General features: G+C 37.7%; 3 protein-coding genes across 3 annotated transcripts; 1 reads left to right on the top strand and 2 right to left on the bottom strand.

Moving 5' to 3' along the window:
- Positions 1-7,782: 7,782 nt before the first annotated feature.
- Positions 7,783-11,868, bottom strand: LOC128199377 (uncharacterized). The gene is made up of 2 exons (XM_052888667.1): positions 11,273-11,868; positions 7,783-11,192 (listed from the first exon to the last, which is right to left on the bottom strand). The coding sequence occupies exons 1-2, from the start codon at positions 11,775-11,777 to the stop codon at positions 7,861-7,863; spliced, it is 3,837 nt and encodes a 1,278-aa protein (XP_052744627.1). The 5' UTR covers positions 11,778-11,868; the 3' UTR covers positions 7,783-7,860.
- A 7,492-nt stretch (positions 11,869-19,360) lies between these two features.
- LOC128199379 (uncharacterized) lies at positions 19,361-21,746 on the top strand. The gene is made up of 3 exons (XM_052888678.1): positions 19,361-19,829; positions 19,995-20,095; positions 21,002-21,746. Exons 1-3 carry the CDS (start codon positions 19,547-19,549, stop codon positions 21,617-21,619), a joined length of 1,002 nt encoding a protein of 333 aa, XP_052744638.1. The 5' UTR covers positions 19,361-19,546; the 3' UTR covers positions 21,620-21,746.
- LOC112055933 (uncharacterized) lies at positions 19,848-22,179 on the bottom strand. The gene is made up of 2 exons (XM_052888675.1): positions 21,742-22,179; positions 19,848-20,918 (listed from the first exon to the last, which is right to left on the bottom strand). Exons 1-2 carry the CDS (start codon positions 22,177-22,179, stop codon positions 20,109-20,111), a joined length of 1,248 nt encoding a protein of 415 aa, XP_052744635.1. The 3' UTR covers positions 19,848-20,108.
- Positions 22,180-22,706: the final 527 nt, after the last annotated feature.

Here is a 22,706-nt window from a genome sequence, read left to right as displayed (position 1 = left end):
TTTTGTACTTCTCATAAAATTATCTAATTGCTGAATATTCAGTAGAAGATATTCAGTCTGGTGGTCGTGTGCATAACTGCCATGTCAAGTATTGATAAATCATATTCGGAAAGCCTAACATTGATCATAACGGGTTCTGTAACATAATAAGTATGATCCTTGCCAGCCAGTTATTCTAGGAATTATATTTTCTGCGCGTTGAAGGATCCAGATCATCAAAATATTATTAGGACTCATGATATATCATTTTTACTAGAGGTGATGCTGCTTTACCAATCATTTTGTTATATTTAAGATTCTCTTGTCCACTCTTTCCCTGATATATCTCAAAATTGGCCAAGTGTCCATAAGTTGTGTTCAGACACCAGTTTTTAACCACCAAAACGGATGGGCTTGCCACAGATAAACTGCTTGCAGTCATGTTTACCAAAGTATTCGATCATTGACTCTTCATAGTTTTTATTCTTGGTAAATCGCGACATGATAAAAACGAAACTGTTGATGTTTTTCACAACGCAGAATTCGCAATAATCGTCAAATTGATGAAAATGTTTACTGATACGAGTATATTGGCGATGCGACAGCAAACCTCAAATACTGTTGAATTGAAGCCCTTCCCAATAAGATCAATGACACTGCTTCGTTGATGTCATGGTATCATAGGCTAAGAAGAGCTTTAATGAGACTTTTTGTACTTCTCATGAAATTATCTAATTGCTGAATATTCAGTAGAAGATATTCAGTCTGGTGGTCGTGTGCATAACTGCCATGTCAAGTATTGATAAATCATATTCGGAAAGCCTAACATTGATCATAACGGGTTCTGTAACATAATAAGTATGATCCTTGCCAGCCAGTTATTTTGGGAATTATATTTTCTGCGCGTTGAAGGATCCAGATCATCAAAATATTATTAGGACTCATGATATATCATTTTTACTAGAGGTGATGCTGCTTTACCAATCATTTTGTTATATTTAAGATTCTCTTGTCCACTCTTTCCCTGATATATCTCAAAATTGGCCAAGTGTCCATAAGTTGTGTTCAGACACCAGTTTTTAACCACCAAAACGGATGGGCTTGCCACAGATAAACTGCTTGCAGTCATGTTTACCAAAGTATTCGATCATTGACTCTTCATAGTTTTTATTCTTGGTAAATCGCGACATGATAAAAACGAAACTGTTGATGTTTTTCACAACGCAGAATTCGCAATAATCGTCAAATTGATGAAAATGTTTACTGATACGAGTATATTGGCGATGCGACAGCAAACCTCAAATACTGTTGAATTGAAGCTCTTCCCAATAAGATCAATGACACGGGAAATGGTGTATTCTGGATCTTCTTTTGATCCAGAATAACCATTTCCCTCTACTGACGCCCATTTTGATTCATTTGAAGTCATTGTCGAATGTCGTACGAAAACGAATACAGATTCGTATCGCACTTCTACTTACAGTTTTGGCAATATTTTCTCTTGGGCCAAATAACCTGTCGCAGGGCAACTTCAGGGTGTGGGAGCACGATAAAACAAATCAATTCAAGAATCAAACTTGCTTTTATTGAAAGAAACTTTACAATCATATAGGTTAAGGGTTTGCCCCGCATGGCTGGCTAGACCAAAGAGAGCGGGCCGGAAAAACACAAAATGACAAGATGACAGATCAGTATTTCCATAAACGATTATAAAAGAGATGTAGACACATAGACAAAATTTCCAACATAATTCCTGGACACTTCCTTAGTATCAACGACATTTTCTTGTCGTCAAATTAAAAACATTGAAAATTTAATTAGTAAGAAATACAATGAAAAAGTCCATGAGTTCTACTTATTAAAATGTTTTCATGATACATGGGTACATAGACAGGTGCCTGCAATGATGCTAAATAATATTATTCTTGAATGACAGTTTTGGTCCAGGTTTTTTTGGAGTTTTTGGTGGTGTATCTTTGTTCTCTTTAGATTCTTTTAGGACAACATAAACAACACGTTTTCCTATTCCTAATATTTCAGCTACTTTAGTTACACATTCATCTTTCTTTCAAACTCCGCCAATTTCCCAGACTGTTCTTGATACACGTACTTGTAGGCGTTGCTGATCATTAGTTTCTCCGTGACAGCTAAAGCCTTTCGTGGACGTTTTTTTGTCGGAGACAAAATGCCGTGTCTTTATCATGTGCGATGTGCTTGGATGAGTATCCATTTTGAACGAAAACAAACAAATGCAGTCAAAGGCCACAAACAAAACAAAAAAAAACGTAACAATGAAACAATACGCAATGACAAAACAAACGTAACAACGAAATAAAACTTAAAAACAAACTCAACAATATAACAACTATTACAGAGGAATCGAAACATTCGTGCGCTCAGGCTGAAAGAATGAAGCCGAATGGCGAAAGACAAGAAAAAAAAATCGCGTTTAGTGCAAAATACCTACCTCTCTCGACTTTTTTTGTTTAAAAATAATCGAGATAGATGGGTTTTTTCTTGTCTTTTTTTGCTGTTAAATTATATTAATTAAATAATTTAAGTATGGTATCATCTTAACATTATTTTTGAAAGTTACATAAGCGTATGTCAGTTTACTGCATCGATTTAAATGTCCGACTATAGACTATATTGAAAAACGCACGAAAAAAATGAAACATTTGCCCTTAAAAATCTGCTTTCTTGGACTTTAAAAATACATACGTATGCAGAAAACTAATAAGTGAAAGAAACTATTATAATATTTTGTATCTACTGATCACTTTGAAGGCGGTGCCAATGGTCCACAAACAAAACTTTTTATTGAGTGGTCCGATTTTAATCATTAATTTCATCATTTGATAAAATAACTTCAACTCTAAAAGTAAGAAAACAAGGTATGATTAATTTTAGTGTAAAACCAAGCATAACTTTATATTAAGTAGTCCGAATTTAATAACTCTGTTTTAAATAGAAAGGGTATGTAAACGACGCGAATTAATATTACTTATTTGTTGTTTATCTGAGTTTATATAAAGGGTGAAATGGAACGCGTGTGGTGACAGTAAACGTCACTCATTGACAGCTAATTTGAAATTCAACGACTTTTCCTCCAACCGAGAAACCGTCACCAGGCACGTCTCCAAATAAATAAGCCGTTTCACAAGAAAAACTGTGTTTTTTATTGAGCCTAGTCCCTACAAAGTGGTCCTTCGAGCCGGATCTTGAACCGAATACAAGATATGTTTCAAACTCCGCCGCCAAGCAATATGGCATATCCTGCGCGTACTGATGAACAAGGGCAGGAACGGGAGCAGAAACAGCACGTCACTGAAAAAGAAAGGCAAGTACTCATTAGAGAGGAAATTCGTAAAAAGCTCTTTGATATCGCAGAAGCGGGCTCTAGTGGCTCAAGTAACAGATCAGTTACACATAGCAGAGCTGCACATTCAAAGGCGTCCTCAGCCTCCATCCAGGCGAAAAAGGCACAACTGGGGCTAGAGGCAGCGGAGACAAAAGCTTGCATCGACAAGGAGTTAATAGATAAAAGGTTAGAAGCTGAAGTAGCGGCGCTAAATGATGATGAATACAGTTCACAAGATGATAAACTAGACTACTAGTAACGTTGAGGAATGGCTAGATCGTAGCCAGCAGGTGCAGGCAGCGCGGCCCGCTGTAGACGAGCCGTGCCTCCCCGTCGCAGCAATTGCTGACCACAGCTACAAAAGATATGACAGCCCTTTCTCTGCGCAACGTCCCAAGCAATATCAGCCGTATCAGCTTACAAAAAGAGTTACCGGTATACATGGGTGACCCGATGGAGTGGCTCCATTTTAAGCAAGCGTATGAAGAGTCCACTCAGGTTTGCAGTTCCAGCGAACAGGAAAATTTATAGAGACTGCGGAGCTGCCTACGCGGACCGGCCAAGGAGGCGGTTACGGCGTTGTTGATTGGAGCCACAACCACTGACAAGATAATGTCGCTGGAATTAGTTTGGCAACCCAAATATAATTATTCTAATTTTTTTTACGTCCTGTATTGTTCTTTTGGCTTTCTTGATTTTTTAGAAGAGTTTCTTTCCAGCGCCGCCTGTACAATTGTTTTTTGGGTTTTCCAAATGGTAGCAACAGTGGATTGACTTAGTTCAAAACACTTTCCAACGTCACTTTTCTTTTCTCCCTTTTCAATCGCACGTATCACACAAACTTTTTCGTCAACACTAATCGCTTTCCGATTACTGGCCATGTTAACAGTTTCAAAGTAGGTTCACAAATGAAAATACGATAGGTACGCAGTATGCTTGGTCGAAGACCATCACTTCCGAGAAAACAATGTATCAATTTGAACACGTATTCAAGGCAATTAAGGATAACAGAACCTAGACGGACCTCGGATGTTTCGGAGCTTCAAAGTCTTTTTTTACCTGATAACATAACAATAACATAAACAATAATACCGGTAATAAATATTTACTGTCTAAAAATATGAACACATTTCTTCGTAATAGAGAATGGCGTATAGCTATAAATAGTTTAATATGTGGGTTTTAACGCAAACCAACCAAGCTGGGCTCACGTCAACGTGTTTATTGTTATAAAGGATAACGTTATAAAGAATTTACACTGTATTCAAGTTCGTTAAAAATGTGGCAAATATTATTTTAAAAAATAATTAGTAGAGTGGATACTGGATGTTTTAGGTACAGAAGTGAGCACAAAGTTTAAAGAGGTAGTGTCACAGGAATATTGGGAATTGTTTGATGGCAAGGTAGGCTGCATTTTACAGCAGATTAATAATGAAAGTGATGAGAGGGCTACCCCGGTAATTTCACCTGCTCGTAGAATTCCATATGCACTTCATGTTAAAGTAAAACAGGAGTTGGTTAGGAGTTGGACATAGAATGGTTACTATGTATTATGTGCTAGTATTAAACTTGTAGATGAACCAACAGAGTGGGTTCGTCAAATGGTTGTGGTGCAGAAAAAAAATGGCTCATGACGTATTTGTTTAGATCCAAGGAGCTTTAACTTAGCTACTAAAAGAGCTCACTATCCATTACCTGAGTTGGAAGATATTTTATCAAATCCGAGTGGTGCAGAACATTTTTGTAAACTGGACGCCCAATCAGGGTTTTGGATGTTGCCATTTAATGAAAAGAGTTCTAAATTATATACATTTCAGAGGAAATGGGGTATGTATTCTTTTTTAAGGCTCCCATTTGGAATTAATGTGGCACATTGCAAAGTAAAAGGTTTGTAGATACGGAGGTAGGTTTTTTCATGTTAATGATAGCTTTATTCTTTTCTTTGTCAATAGCCATAGCTTTACAAAACTTATGACCAAGAAATAAAATTTCCTGGACATCATAAACAATTTTACTCGGATTTATTTTTAATCCGAGTAAATTTGTTTATAATTTGATATCCGAGTAAATTTGTTTATGATATGATTTATGAAAAGCTATCATTAACATGAAAAAACCTACCTCCGTATCTACAAACCTTCGTGGGGAAACTCCAAGAGGTTAAATAGCAAGTTGAACATCAACAAAATATTCGGAAAGGAACGACTGATAAGGGCCGTCGTAACGGGCCTAACTATGAGGAAGGTGATCTGATCCTTGTCAATAGCCATCCGGTCAGCAAAAAGAAAAAAGGTTTCACTCAGAAATTTGCAGACGAGGGTCCGTATCGTATTGGGAAAGCTTTGTCCCCAAATACCTATCAGGTGCTGGGTAATAATGATATGGTGAAAGGAAAGTACCACCTGAGCCTTCTTACACCGTATAAGGGTAATGAGCCAATTATAGAAAGCTGGAAACGGGGTAGACCTAAAACTAAGCCAGGGTTCTCGGGCTGAGTCCAGTGCATAGGAGTTCCAAGTCACCTCCGGGCCGTAGTTGTGACTTGGAGGGGGAGGTTATAGCACATCACTATAAACTCAGACCAATTATTGTATTGGATTTGCTTTGCTAGACGTTACTTTTCTGTCAAAGTATATGATCAACGATCTATTGCGATTATAAAAACTGTCTTTATAGTATCGATGTTAAATAGTTGTAATTGTGTTCGTCGATTAAAGAGCTCCTTAAAAATGTTTTTGTGAAGTTGAATGGTGTTAAAAACGGGCAAAAACTACTAGTTTAGTATAAGATATATACCAAATCGAAGCTCGTTTTCCTCAGAAAATGACAGACAATTTTGCTCGTGACTATGAGTGTGATACAGGTCCTTCTATAATTGGTCTGACTTCGCAACACTATAAGCCGTGGGCGCCCGCGCCGCGCGCGCCGCGCATAGGCAGTCGATCACAACGTTGATACGCGAACGGACGCACTCGTGGTCGAGTGCGCTAATTACGTACTATTAGTAACAACCCCAGTTCTTTATTTGTATAACCATAAGTTTTTTTAATAAAGTGTATAAATAGAATACGTGTTTGAATAGTATTTCCTATACAATTTAAAAAACTGTCATCGTCCCTATTCAGTAAAGCTGGAGTCAATATTCACTTTTCAGTATATTTTACTGTGTAATTATATTCAAATTCAGAAGTCTTATACAGGGTGATTCGGACTTTAGTGCGGATATTTTTTTTCGTGGTTCCGTATCATTAATTGAACTTAAATCTACAAACAGTTAGATACATTTTATGTCTATTTTTTTTTCAATTTATGTCTCAGAAATAACAAAATAATGGACACATTACCAAACAAACTGCGCAACTGCTGGCGACACTTTGTAAGACGCCGACAAAGCCGTCGCGTGCGCATTTAAGTCGAATCACACGTGGTACCACCTACCTAGTAACCTAGTACCTACCAGCTGATTTTGTAGCTGCCTATTACCTAGTACAGCGATAGGGTGACCCTCAAATTTTGTTTAAACGTAAATAACTTTAGCTAACGATAACTTTGTTATTTTTGAGCTAAAAAAAAAAGAAAAAATACGTGATCATTAAATTTTGTTTATGTACAAAATATAAAAATATCCGTACTAAAAAAATTTTCTTCCTGTATAGTGTCAATCAATTACGTCAAAACTTTTTAAAAAATTACTCTGGCAGATTTCCATCGTCTTTTAGTATCAGAAGAAGTATTTGAAATGGTGGTCGATTGTACGAACATTTTTGCTATAAAAAAAATTATAGTCTAACGTAGCATCTAAATCTGCACGTATTCGACAGTGGAAACCTACATCGGCAGGAGAGATGGAACAATTTTTCGGATTAATAATTTATATGGGGATCGTAAAATTACCTAAAATATCTGACTACTGGTCAAAAAATCCTGTTCTTGGACAGAATTTTTCTTGAACAATATAAGTCGAAACCGATTTGAACTACTACTACTACTACTACAAATGTTACACTTTTCTAAGCAAGACGAAAACAATAATGCTAATAGATTGCACAGGATTGAGAAACTACTCGAAGTTGTGAACAGGAACTTCCAAAAAAACTACATTCCTTCCGAAGAGATCTGCATAGATGAAAGCGTAGTGCCTTTTTGGATGCAGAAACTTATCTCGTAGGCACACTGCGGAAGAACCAGAAGCATCTGCCAAAGGATGTAGTAAATGCTAAACTGAAACGAGGCCAATTCGTGTCGAAAGAGAACAGTGAAGGCATAACTGTAATGAAGTGGAAGGATAAAAGAGACGTCCACAAAACATTCAGTGCGATTCCAAAACGTGCGAAAACGTAGCAAAGTTATTTTTAAACCAAGAATTGTTTACCAAGTTATTGATTACTAGCGGCCCGGTACGTGCTTCGCTACGTATAAAGTGAAATAAAATAAACAAATCGGAACATCAAATTCATTTATTTAATCAAAAAAATATTTTATTTAAAATCGAAATCAATTGCTAGCTATTTACAACACACTTAATCCAAAACATTTGGATAAACAATATTTTTTGTTTTTCCATTTTGAGCATAAATAAACAAACGGCTGGGGGTACCGACTCTGGAACAGGCAACATATAACTGGCCATGTGAAAAACAATGTTCCTCCAAATTCACACCACAAACGTGAAGTGTTTGACCTTGGGCCTTGTTGATGGACATCGCAAATGATAAACGCACAGGATATTGTAAACGTTTGAACTCAAAAGGCATATCAGTTGGAATCATAGGTATACGCGGTATCAAAACAACTTCTCCTTTTGATTTACCAGTTAAGATCGTAGCTTCAATCAAATTTGGCAATAACTTTTTCACTGCCAATCTTGTTCCGTTACACAGTTTTGGTGGATTAATATTTCGCAATAATATAATCGAAGAACCAACTTTCAGATTCAAGCAATGCGGTGGCATACCAGCCGGCTCCAATGAATTTAAAAATTCAATTGGATAATTCATTGCCTCATCTTGATTCATAACACTGTCAATTGATTTATATTTCGTGACTACGCCTGGCAGTTTCGCTTGAATTTGAAAATTAATTGCATTGACATGAATGTTTTTCGGTGCTAAAATGGCGCGTTCTGTCAACCAATCATGATTTCTGTAATTCTGAACAATATTCGGAAAAACACATTCAATCAATTCATCTATCGATTGCGCAATTGTACAAAAATTGTTCGGTACAGCGATCAATCCGTTGGTTCTGTCGATTTGTATTTTGCCGTCACCAATTTCTAACAATTGTTTTGAGAACTCATGGGCAGCTGGATCATTTTGTAGGTGAACACGCATATTAATGTTTAGTGTCAATTTTTGTAGATATCTCCAAAGAACTGATGACTTCAAGCAGGCATTTATTTCATCAGCAGGAGTTGATCGAGGAATGACAGGCAATGTTTGACGAAAATCCCCTGAAAGTAATATCAAAGCACCACCAAAAAGCTGTTGATTACCACGTAAATCTTGCATTGTTCGATTGAATGCTTCTAGTGATTTTTTATTCGCCATTGTACACTCATCCCATAAAATAATTGACGTTAATCGCAGAACTTTTGCCATAGCAGAATTTCTCGATATATTGCAAGTTGGAGTTTCAATCACCTGTACATTCAATGGCAATTTTAATGCAGAGTGTGCGGTCCGACCACCTTCTAATAATGTAGCAGCAATTCCCGAAGATGCAAGTGCTAGTGCAATTTTCTGATCTGATCGAATAGTCGCTAAAATCAATGATATAACGAACGTTTTACCTGTGCCACCAGGTGCATCCAAAAAATATAATCCACCTGCATTATTGGAAACGGCTTGCATGATTGTATCATATACATGTTTTTGCTGAATATTTAATTTGGTTATATTCGATTGTACAAATAAACGCAAATCATTACAGTTGAATTCCTGCTCACGTTGCAATTCACGATCAAACAAATCATGCATGGGACGATTTGGTGCGGTCATACCCAATTGTACTAATGCTTTATTTGCAATCGTTAGACATATATCTTCAATTATTATCAAAGCTTCGTTGCACATTTCCAAGGTAATCAACAAATCAGGATTTCTTGCATGATGACGCATACGAATTAAAATATCTTCTGCCATATAATTTTTATATTTGTTCCATAATTCAAGTGGATTTGATGGCATACATGTCGATAATATAATGGCAAATAGCATTCGTATTTGTTGTGGATGAGCTGACGTAGATGCATCATTAAGTGTTGAATCCCAATGTGCATCATCCTCCAACAAATGCAAGAGTTGACATGCTTCACGATATGTTTGACACAAATGACCGTCGACTGTCCTTAATTCTTGAAATGATTTTGGGCCATTGACGTTAACTAATAGCAATCGCAAATAAAAACACTCAGCATTGTTTGGATGTACTGTATACATTCTCCCAATTGCATCTGTTTTGAAAATGCCTGAATGCCCATCGACTGCTGTTCCTTGTTTACGTCTTTGAGATTTTTTTGAAGACACATTCCATGTATAGTACTGAGGCACTTCGGAATATAACAAATTTCTAGCAAATGTATCAGTTTCGCATAATTTGAAAAAAGCTGTCAACGTAGTCGCTGGTGGGTGTGCTGCTCTTTCCAATGCATTTGCTTCATTAAAATAAATACGTTGGCCATTCTCAAGATGCACAGCTAAGTGAACAACCACAGGATGTCTTTCGTGCATTGGAAACGACAGAATCCTCCAGACAGCTTCATTACTACTAATATAGCGCCCCAGTTGATACTGAGTAATTTCATCATTTCTATTATCACCAGCTACACCGAAAACAGCCATATCGCTCCCTTTATTTACATACTTGCAAATATATTTAATGGATTTGACTGAATTACAATACTCCACATTTATATGAGCCTTGAATATTTTCGATAATAATGGACAATACGGAACCACCCAACGATTATCAACTTCAACGTCCTGGTTACGCATTCTAATGGTTGCCGTTTTGCCATTATCATTAGGTGATCTACGTCTATACAACGGATATCCGTCATTGCCCGTTATTGTGTCTGAAGTCAATTGTCTTGGGTATCGTTTCGAACACTTTCCATCAATCATACATGGCGAATTCATATTTAGTTCACCGCACGGACCATGTATCATGTTTTTAACGACAACATCAAATAACTCAGGATCAACAGTTTGATCAGGAATTTCACCTGATATAACGTTATCGATTTGATCCGGAGTTATTTTATTTACCAGCCAAATTAATATATGTGCGTGCGGCAATCCCCTTTTTTGCCATTCGATGGAGTACATATGGCAACGCACCTCTCCAAATACACGTAATTTCACAATTAAATCCATAAGTGCTTTCAATTTTCGCCGAAAAACACGTGCTGTAATGTCATGACGATCAGTTGTCGACTGGCCTTCAAATAAATTGTTCTTGATGTCATCCCACTGCGGATTACATGTAAATGTAATGAACAGATCCGGTCGACCGTATTTTCGTACATAAGACATTGCGTCTTGTGCATATTCGTTCATATGCCGTGGGCTACCAATATACGAAGATGGCAATATAGTTAAACGTCCGATGTCATTAACATTAGCATCATTCGCTATCGCATCTTGCAAATGAATATATTCTTCGGATCTTAATTTTGCTTGGTTGAAACGAATATAATTAAGACGTTCAGTCTCTATTTTGGCATACATATCAACGATGTACTGATGATATAGTTTACCACATTTTAAGATATAATTTTGTTCTTGTGGACGAATCATCAATCGATACGAATAAAAATTCATGGCACTAACTTTTTTCTGTATATGTAGACCTGAAAATAATTACAAAATGTGACTTTAGAAAGTTGTAGAAATGAAATGTCAACACACTAAAAATAGGTCAATTATTTACCTGTTCGTGGATCAATCATTGGTATATTGATATGGTAACCATCGTCACCTTTCCAATGCAATATTGGGTACTGTAATGCATCGTAACTACGATGAAGTTCCGAAACACGTTGCAATTGCTCATTTCTACGATGAAGTACAATATCACGGGATTGAAACTGATCACCAAGAATTACAATTGCAACCTCATCAATTGTTGGTGCATTAAATCGCCTTGCATGCTCTCCAAAAGGTGTTCTATCAGCTCTTATTACGATTTTGTGATTATCAGTTGGCATACGATCGAGAGCAATTTTAAACAATTGAACTAATGCGTTATGCTGATGGAAAAACCTTTGTAGCTCACGAATAATTTCTCGTCTTGTATTCGAAACAATTGCACAACGTTGATCCAATTCACGATTTTCATCACCAATAAAATAAATTTGCAAAAATTGATGATCAGCGTCGGGGTATGGCAATAACGAACCAGCTTGATGATAAATCTGGCCCTGAATCTGTAACATGTATACAATTTTAGGTAAATCTTATATCAGTTTTTTTTTAAATATACTTTATGCTTCAGATTGATACAAACATGGAATAATCCTGTTGAAGTATTTACCTTAAACGTCGGCATAAAATTATCTCTAATAATTTTAGTTGCACCAAAAGAAGTCATTTGAAATGCCGAATTGTATTGTTGAATATGACTCAGAAAGTGCTTCGACGCTTGCGATGTCCCAAAAATAAATGAATACAATGGTTCGGGTGGAGTTTCTAATGCTGGCAATCTCACTTTGCCATTAGCACAACACATGCCGGGCGTTTCACCTGGAAAGTTAGCCGCATCACAATGTGGACATATTGCGTCCATCATTCCAATGTATCCATACATACTATAATCAATCTGACTGTTGTAATTAAAAGCAGCACGCATCATTTCAGCCAAAACAGCACGACGTATTCGTGATGGCCGTGCAAGATTCAGTACAGGTACTGGGTTAACAAATCCATTGCGTGCATTACGTTCACGCTGCGATGCATTAGCTTGTGCGCGTTCATCTGCAGTCTGTGATCGTCTTAGTAATGCCACATCATTTGCATTACGCGTTCGCCGACCTATATTTGCTCGTCTGGCTGGTGGCATTTTTCCCGTATGCACATATGTTTTCGCTTAAAAATCGAAAAAAAAAATTAGAACAAAAAAAAAACAAATTCCCAAGAAGCTGTCGCATATGATGCCATGTGAAATCATATACGGCAACTTAGAAAAGTACACATAAATTCAGGACTCACCGTTTGTATGAATGCACTGCAAATGCAATTATGTGAAAAGAAATTTATCGCTGATAATATGATTTAATCAAACCACGTCCAAAATGAATTGACGGCATGAATGACATAACAACGTGCTTGTCCTGTCAACAAAACTTCAAAAAAGTTTCTGTGAAAAAACTTTCTATTGAATTCATTTATGACAAAAAATGTGACAAATGAGGAACCGCTCGACTAAAATAATAAACACAAAGAAATTTATCGCTGATAATATGCTTTAATCGAACCACGTCCAAAATGAACTGACGGCATGAATGACATAACAACGTGCTTGTCCTGTCAACAAAACTTCAAAAAAGTTTCTGTGACAAAAGTTTCTATTGAATTCATTTATTACAAAAAATGTGACAAATGAGGAACGGCTCGACCGATTTTATGCAAACTTCACATAAACCATCTACTAAATATGCCGACCAAATCCTAAGCATTTGGTTTGGATAGGTGAGCCCGTTCTTGAGTTATGGAATTACAACGAAAAGTGGCATTGATTTTTATATATATAGATAACGGCGCTAAACGGGCAGTATATCTGTCAGATTAAATGGCTGCTTACTCAACTCCACTGAGGAAATCCATAAAATGGTACAAGAAGTTTTTATAACTTCATCGACCCATTTCTCTCTTGGTCTACCTCTTTTTCTTTTGAATATTGGCCCTTGCCATGTAGTCACTCTCTTTGCCCATTTTTCATTGTCCATACGTGCAATATGACCTGCCCATTTCCATTTATAATCTTTGTTGTTTTTCTTATCTCTGTGTTACGTTTTCTATGTATTCTTCTTATGTTTAATATACTTCTTTTCATCGTTATTTGACATACTTATTTTGTTTTTGAGAATGTTCCAAAGCATCAATAATCTTTGTTGTTTTTCTTATCTCTGTGTTACGTTTTTTATGTATTCTTTTTATTTTTAATATACTTCTTTTCATCGTTATTTGTTTTTGGTTTTATTATTGTATATCCATGTTTGGCAGCCATATGTAAGACAGGGAAGCAGGCATGAGTCCATTATTTTTTTCTTTAGATTTATAGGGAGTTTTGATTTAAGAGTTTCTTTATTACTCCAGAATTGATTCCAGGTTATGTTTACTCTTCTTTTAACCTCGTCTACGTTTTTTGTTTTCAAGAATGATATTTGTTGACCCAAGTAGTCATAACTTAGAACATATTCTAAAGGATTGTTATTGACCTTTATTGGTATGGTATTGTGGTTTGTCATGACCTTAGTTTTGGTAGTATTTAGTTCCAAACCAATTGTGTTACTTATATTATCAAAGCGTTACTAGGCAAAAATTACAAATGGGAGACTTTCGCTTGGAACTGCTAAAGTCGTTTTGCAGCCAACTAGATGTTCCAGTTGCAAAGCCTAAAAGAATGGCACACAAACTGCAACAAAAAGAAGGGCAAGCCAGAATAGCAGGCGTACTTGTGTAAATTGCTACAAAAATAATGTAGCGTCTTACGGCAGAAAGTTAGCTAAAAACAAGACTAAAAAGGTGATAACATTTTGTCCACAATGCCCAGATAAGCCATTTCTTTGCATATCTTGCTTCAATGTGGTTCATCATTGATATTATTTTTTTTTACTGGGCTCAAACTCGACACAGAGAAGGAAAGTCTGATTATTACGCGCAAGCTGTTCTCCAGGGCCGCGCCGGTCACACTCAATATAGTTTTGTGCCGGCATTGTGTCCTCCAGCGAGAAAATGTAGTTTAACTACGAGCCCATAGTATTGCTGTCACTCACCGGTGGGCCCCATGGCCCATATGGAAAAAAGGGCTCATAGACTAGGTCTTATTAGTGATCGATTAGCCAACGAGTCTGCCGAGTAGAGGGCTCATAGACTAGGTCCTATTAATAATCGATTGGCCAACGAGTCTGCTGAGCAGAGGTCTCATACACGAGGTCTTATTAGTGATCGATTAGCCAACGAGTCTGCTGAGCAGAAGGTTCATAGATTAGACAACGAGTCTGCTGAGCAGAGGGCTCATAGACTAGGTCTTATTTGTGATCGACTATCCTAAGAGTCTGCTTAGGCACGTGAAAACCGGCTTGCGAAAAGCTGACGTCTGTTGCGAAAGCGCAACAGACTCCACAAAGACTACGTTCAGATATTGAGCGTAAATTTCTGACCACCATAAATCAGTACCCTGAAGCATGTTAAATTTCGAAATACAAATTATGAAAAAAGTTTGTACTTGCGGATGTCAAAGAGACGCGTTGAACGAGACTAAATAAAAAACTTTAAGTTGGAATGAAATGCAGCGTTATTGTCTGTGGAATGCGTTAATTTTTTCATTTAATTTTTATTGAGTTATTTTAATAGAGCGAGATTTGAAGACATGGGGCATCCTGTACGGTGTAATACCTTTGTCTTATTCTCATGTGAAAAAAAAAATTAAACAGCGAGAATTTAAAAAACAATTGTCGTGAATTCATTACTTAATTTTTTTAAGATGTTAAACTCGTTAAGGTTGAATTCCGCCTGCAGGTAGTGGAGATGTTTTAAAGAACTGTTTTACTAATGATAGATGTGCGTGTGTGCGTTGTGTATGCATATTAAACGAATGTTTGTTGTGTGATAGCTTGCAATATGAATGTTATGTATGTAACGTTTTGTATACGACGTATGACTGTGTTTTGAGTTATATATTTAGCTTATTAATCTAAACAAAGAAATTTATTGTAAATTTGTGACCGTAACATACATATTGTTCAACATTAATAGTTATTGTTGTCATCATCTAGTGAGAATGGTGATCCTAATTTGGAGATGGATGAAATTTTCAATCTGTTACCATTAAAGTCGAGGAGCATTTACTTAAATAAACCTTAAACCTAGGTACAGTGGAGAAAACAACAACGAATGGATTCACTTAAGAAAGGAGTTTTTTAAATTATTATCTCCCACGTTTACCTCACATCCTCACATACTCATTATTCATCTACAAAGTAGTCGGAAATTATGTTACCGGGTAAAAGCATCTCCCTTAATATCCAAAATTGTAGACTTCGTACATTTAATTTTCAATTAAAATAAATCATTGAATATTGTACTAAACTATTTTATTTTCTGGCAATCGTAGTGAAAAGCAGAGTGTAACACGTGGGGCTAAACCCATTATAAACTCGGTTTCTATTTAGGCGGCCCTCGCCTTACGTCTCGGGCCCTAAAAATACCTCGTATATAATGGGTCTTTTTAGCCCCTTGTATAACAATCAAACAATAGTTCGAAAGAGATGCTCCGGTTGCTATGCCAAACTAAAAAGTCAAGGGCAATTAGCTCGTAAAGCCAAACAAGTGCACACAGAGTGCAAAGCATGCAAAAAACCATTTTGTTTAGATTGCTACTATAAAAAACACGTTTTATTATTTAGTCTTAGTAACATTTTCGCTAATAAAACATTTTTAATGTCTTTTACTTTTGTTTTATTTCATCCAAATACAAAACCTTATCCTTTACGAATACTCATCATGATTATTATTGCCCTTGTTACCGTCCATTTCGAAGTGAAAATAAAACTCAGATTTTGCTAGCGTAAATATCTTTATTTCGACACCTATTATATTAGTATTTTAGTCTTACTTCTATAAACATTTTAAACAGCATTAATATTGGACCTGAATGAGATAGACTACGATTGTCCTTATCTATACATAGCAACAGGTGAATCGACAGAGACGGCATACTTCGAACTCCGTATATAAATATGTTCTCGCTCTAACCGAGCTTAGTATTAATGCGAAAGGCGACGACATTGGCAGTCAGCGTTCCTAATATGATGCGTCGTGCTGAGTTCGTGAATTGCTTTGTATGCTGTTTCGCGAAATTCAGGTGTCAGGTATGGACGTGCAGTTCCTGTAGACATCTCGCACAGAATAGACGCTGTGGTATGTGGTAGAGTTACAAATTTAAAATTCAAGTTGCTTCGGTGTTGTATGTCTTTCAGCTCCGTGTTCTGCTTTTGACTCTGTGCTAATTTTTCGTAGTCTATTGGAGACGGGCAATATATCGTTTCTACTCTTGATAAGGCATCTGCGACTTCGTTTTGTTTGCCGGATATATATTTTATTTCAGATGCAAATTGACCAATGTAGTCCAGATATCGTGTTCTGCGTGGAGTTTCTGTTTTGCTTTGTGACGTCAATGCATAAGTTAAGGGCCTGTGATCCGTATAAATAATTAATTCTTGTCCCTCGAAGGTGTGGCGAAAATGGCGAATAGCCATATATATGGACAAAAGTTCCCTGTCATAGGTACTGTATTTCCTTTGGGCTTCGCTAAATTTTTTTGAATAAAATCCGATTGGTACCCAAATTCGTTTTCTTTGCTGTTGTAAGACTGCTCCAGCGCACGAGTCCGAGGCATCAGTCATAAGACAGTAGGGTACTTCTGAAGACGGGTGATACAGTAGAGCAGCAGTTTTCATGTCGTCTTTATATTTTTCAAAGGCTTCTTTTGCTTCATGCGTCCATTGAATCTTGGTGTTGTCATTTTTTTTAGAATTATGAAGATATTTATGTAGTTCTTTTTGATGTTCTGCGGCTTGAGGTATATTTTCACGATAAAAATTCAACATCCCCAAAAACCTTCGAAGCTGCTGAATAGTATGAGGGAGTGGATAATTAGAGATGGCCTTTACTTTTTCTTCTGTCGGTTTTATCCCCTCAGCTGAAACTGTGTAGCCTAGAAAATCTAGTGTTGTTGCACCAAAAATGCATTTTGAGACGTTTAGCGTGAGACCGTTACTTTCTAGACGTTTAAAAACTTCTTCCAAGTGTTCTTTGTGTTTCTCTTCTGTTTCTGAAGCTATTAATATATCGTCGATGAAAGGAAATACCGGTAAGCCTCTTAATACGTTATCTATGTGTCTCTGGAATGTCTGTCCGGCGTTCCTTAATCCAAAACACATTTTGGTGAACTCGTATAATCCCAGAGGAGAAACAATCGCAGTCTTCGGAATATCGCTTTCTCGAACTTTAATTTGAAAGTATGCTTTCTCTAGGTCAAGTTTTGAGAAAATTTTCTTGTTTTCCAGGCAATGAGTAAAATCGTGGAGTCGAGGTACAGGGTACCGATCTGGTACTGTAATAGAGTTCAATCTTCTGTAATCACCGCATGGACGATAACTGCCGTTTTTCTTTTCCACCATGTGCAGTGGACTTGCCCATGGGCTGCTGGACGGACGGCAAATACCCTGATCAATCATAGCTTGAAACTCTTCTTTAGCTATCTTATACTTCTGTGTTGATAATGGGCGTGCTTTTGCAAATACAGGAGGTCCAGTGGTCACGATATGATGCTCGACATTGCTAAGTGAAGTTTTCATTAGGTTCGGTCGAGTTATATCCGGATATTTCGCCAGTAAGTCGTGATAAGGTTGTCTAATGTCCACTGTGCGTATGCTTGGTTCTTGCGAAGGGGTTACACAACCTTTGACCATTTCACTGCCTCTTGAATCGATTAACCTTCGGCCTCGAATATCAACCATTAAGTTATAATGTTCCAAAAAATCGGCTCCTATAATAGGTCGACTCACGGAAGCAATGATGAAAATCCATTTTAATGGTCGATGAAGGCCAAGGTCGAGCTCCGTTGTGTGGGTGCCGTAAGAGGAATGGCGGTCCCGTTAGCAGCGTACAGATGATTTTGCGGCTCGGAGAATTTTTTCTTTGAGTTTTTCAGTGGCAGAACTGAGATATTTGCACCCGTATCTATAAGGTAACGTAGTCCGGTTGTTTTATCTTTAATAAATAGACGGTTCACTCGTACTTCTTCGACCCGGGCTCCCGTCGCAGCTTGAGTCGTATTTAGTTTACCGTATTTTTCTCTCTGCTTTGATTCTTGAAATCACAAGGTGATAAACAACGGTACGCTTGGTTACCGAATCGGCGATGATAAAAACAAATCCTACTTCGGTTGAAACTACCTTCTTGTGATGTTTGTGGGCGGTATACGTTTGATCGACGAGGAGGCCGGTGTGAATACTGTGCTTGATTTACTTTAATAGCAGCGATTTCTTTTGAGAGCTCTTCAATCTTGGTTAAAATCAAATCACTGTCCACTTGTGATGACGTAGATGGCTGGCACACGGCACTGACTTCAGAGGTTTGGTGTTCAGTCATCTTGTCAGCCGTTGTAGCGATCTTATCTAAATCGGTTTCGTTGCTCATCATTAGCGAAGTGCGTACTGCTGGCGGGAGATGGCTAATCCACAACAGCTTTAATGTTTCCTCTGGGAACAATTTTCGTGCTATATCTCGCATTCGCCTTAACAGTTGTGACGGCTTCTGGTTACCAAGTTCCATTTCATGCATAACTTTGTGCAGTCGTTTAGTGTCAGATTCTTCGTAAATGGAAATTAACCTTGATTTGACGGCTTCATATTTCCCGGTAGCTGGAGGATCCAAAACGATGTCACTAATTTGTTCAATGTCACACAGATCGAGTTGCCCAACAGCAAATTGAAATTTCGCTTCGTCGCCGAGCTTCTGACTAGCAATTATACATTCATTATATTCGTCTGACGCCGACGGCGCGGCGCGTGCATGTCTGATAGCCGCTACACCCTCAATTAAAACAAATTACGAAATTTTTTTTCACTTCATTAAATTTAAGGTTTTTTGATATAAGTTCACGTATTTATTATTGGTACAATATGTCACGTTTACAACAAAAACACAGCCCCAAGTTGCACCAACAAATGACTCATATATGACTTCTGAACTTATCTCAAAAGGTCATCATGAGTCACATATGACTCATTAGCCGGGTCCACACCGGACGATCCATCGCGCTCCGATCGCGCGCGGCAGCAGCGCGATCCAAAGATGCAGGCGGTGTGGACGTGCCGCGCGCGATCCATGCGCACGTATTGGAGCGCGCGCTCCCTACCTCGCGCGATCCGTGTGCGGTCGGTTTTTGTGCCAGCCTCAAAGGTGCCTCAGTTGCGTGATGCGCGCGGTGTGGACGGTTGTGTTGGTTCGCGCGATCCACCTCGCCATGAACATCTCAGAAAGTCGCCGTTTGATATCGCTTTATAAAGAATTTAAATGTTTATGGGATCCCAAAGATTCTAATTACACCAATAGAGGTGTTAGAGATGATGCTTGGCGTCAGATTTCTTGTGAAATGGGGAATAAGTCGATCGAGAACCTAAAGAAAAAAATGCGATCTCTGGCGGGAGGCTACAGAAGGGAGAAACACAGAGAGAAGCAAAGCCGTATAACTGGATCCGGTAAGAAAACAAAGCTACTTTTTATCTGTAGGTATTAAAATTATATATTTTATTATAAGTAATTACATCATAATATTTACTGTGGATTTCACGTGATTTCGCTTTTTACATTTAAGCTGTTAGAAATACACGTGGTTATTTTAATGAGTAACTTGTTTATTTCAGGTGCTCAAGATACATATAAATCAAAGTGGTTTGCGTATGATGACTTCGACTTTATGGCGGATAAAAATGAACCCGGAACCACACGCGATACATTGGAACATGTGAGCTATTAGTTTACTGATATTCATTTTGCCAAACTATTGTATGGTTTGTAACAAAGTGTCTTGCTAAGTGGGACCGTATTGTAGTGGCATTTTCTGTTGCTCTTCTTGGTACGACGGCCATCGGTTGTAGCGATTGTGATGGCGGTTCATTTCGCCAGCTTCCAGGTATTACATCTCCATTCTCCTGTACTGTATCAAACGTTCCTGGCGATATAAAGTTAGGATTACTGCGTAAGTAGTTATATAGATGAACCGTTGCCAGCACGACTTTAGTCGCAGTTTCTGGTTCCAAAAGCATAGGTTTACGCAGGACTCTGTAGGCAGAACTAAGTACTCCAAACGCGTTTTCAACTACTCTACGTGCTCTTGACAGTCGGTAGTTGAAAATTCTTTCACAAGAACCCCTTTCCCGTGTACCATCGTATGGTTTCATAGTATAATCATTAAGCTGAAAAGCTTTATCACCTAGTATATAATAGGGTACCTCAATTTTATAGGGAACTTGCAATATCTCCGGTGGAGGAATATTTAGCTCTTTTTTTTCAAGTTTTTTATATAAATTTGTGCTTTTGAACACGCCTCCATCTGATATTCTGCCTTTAGTCCCAACATTCACATACAGGAACCTATAATTTGCATCTACTAATGCAAAAAGAACAATACTAGGAAATAATTTGTAATTATCAAAGTCGTTGCCACTATTAAAAGGCGATTGTATAGCGACGTGTTTGCCGTCCATCGCTTCTATCACGTGTGGGAAATTCCACTTATTCTCGAATTGCTGAGAAACTGTACGCCATTCTTCTTTAGTTGACGGCACCTGAAAATAAAGGAGATCTTAATTATAATATAAAGCTGAAAATAAGAATAAGCAGTAAATAGTAATAATAATTGTTGTTACAGGTAGAATCTGATACGACTGAAGGGGAACTTGAAGTTAATACTACAGTGAGCGAAAACGAGAACAGTAACATTACTAGTGACACACAACCGGAGAGAGCCAACCACCACACAGATCAGAGTAGAGAGCAGAATGATCAGAATGCACAATCCAGTGTCCAAACAACAAACAAAAGAACAAAAAAAAGAAAGAAAACTACTTCTAATAATGCAGATGACATATCAGATGAAACTCTTTCAGAGGCTTTCCAACTTCTGCAACAATGTGCTCAGCCACCACAACCGGAAACTGATTCTTACATTGCTTTCGGGCAGTATATATCTACTGAATTGCGGAAATATGATGCAGTAACATTAGTTAATGTCAAAAATGCTATATGCCAAGTTATTTTTCAAGCTGACACAGGAAGATATGGGGATAGCAATTATGGATATTACACTAATTCATATCCTGGCACACCAATAGCATCCACTTCATCACAGTCCCAGTCTCTACAACCTCAAAATTATCCAGCTCCAATTCCACAGACATCACCGTCTGCTCATCTAGCCTCCAATTCATCGCAGTCCCAGTTTCTGAAACCTCAGGATTATTCACTTCCACAGTCACCACCGAATTAAATAAGTACCTAACTATATCATGTTTTCAAAAAATAATTAATAATTGTAAACATGTTACTTCTTTAAATTATGATTGTAATACACTACTTTTTTATTGAGTAATAAAGTATGGTTTTACTTACCTTTACATAATCATTTAACAGGTCAATGATGGCTTCACAAACTTCAGGAATAATTATCGATATAGACTGTTTGGAAATGCGGAACAGATACTGCAAACTGACGTACGAATCTCCAGTTGCTAAAAATCTCAATGTTAGTAATAATCTTTCCTTCACAGTAATGGCATCTCTATAATTTGTATCATTCTTTCTTAGCTTGTTATTTAATAATGAACACAATATCTCAAATTGATTAGCATTCATTCTTGCAAAATTGTGTTCAACTTTATCTGACACTAACTCTGCGTACAGCTGAGTCCCAGATTCCAAGCGATTTTTGTAAATTTGTTTCACCCAAAACCGTCGTTTTCTTTTTTGTGATTTTTTGCGCAAGCATTTAAGCAAAATAAAAGTTACTGCTGCAACGGCAAGACGCCGCCGTTGTACGTGTGACTCCATATCGTACAAGAGTTAGACTGGCTGAATCACGGATCGCCTTAGGATCGCTTGGAGCGCATATTTGGGATCGCAAGTTTCCAAGAGTGGATCGGCCTAACACGATCCACGATCCACGCTCCGCGATCCTGGATCGTCCGGTGTGGACCCGGCTATTGGACAGTGAAGTTGTTAATTTAGAATTAATAAAATTCCCTGAGCAGAGATAAAACAGCAAAGAAGGGGGAGGGAAAATAGACTTACCAAGGTTAAGGCTAGGGAGTGAAGTTCTTGCAAGTCTCTTACTATTAGGATAAAAAAACGATCTTCAAAATGACGATTGCAGATAAGATAATTTGTATATACAGTATGTTTTAAAAATACCGTCCGCTATGAAAGATTGTCGCAGGGTAACATCAGCGAGTGGAGCACGATAAAACAAATCAATTAGCCGCGTACTGACTGAGCGAGCAGCCTCGCGAGGCAGCCGCGCGAGGCAAATCCTCGGTCGGTCAAGACGCGCCTCGGCCGAGGCAAACGCACGCGCTGCC

Source organism: Bicyclus anynana, chromosome 23, assembly GCF_947172395.1.
Source record: "Bicyclus anynana chromosome 23, ilBicAnyn1.1, whole genome shotgun sequence".
NCBI classification, from domain to species: Eukaryota; Metazoa; Arthropoda; class Insecta; order Lepidoptera; family Nymphalidae; genus Bicyclus; species Bicyclus anynana.
This window is presented reverse-complemented; position numbering and strand designations above follow the sequence as displayed.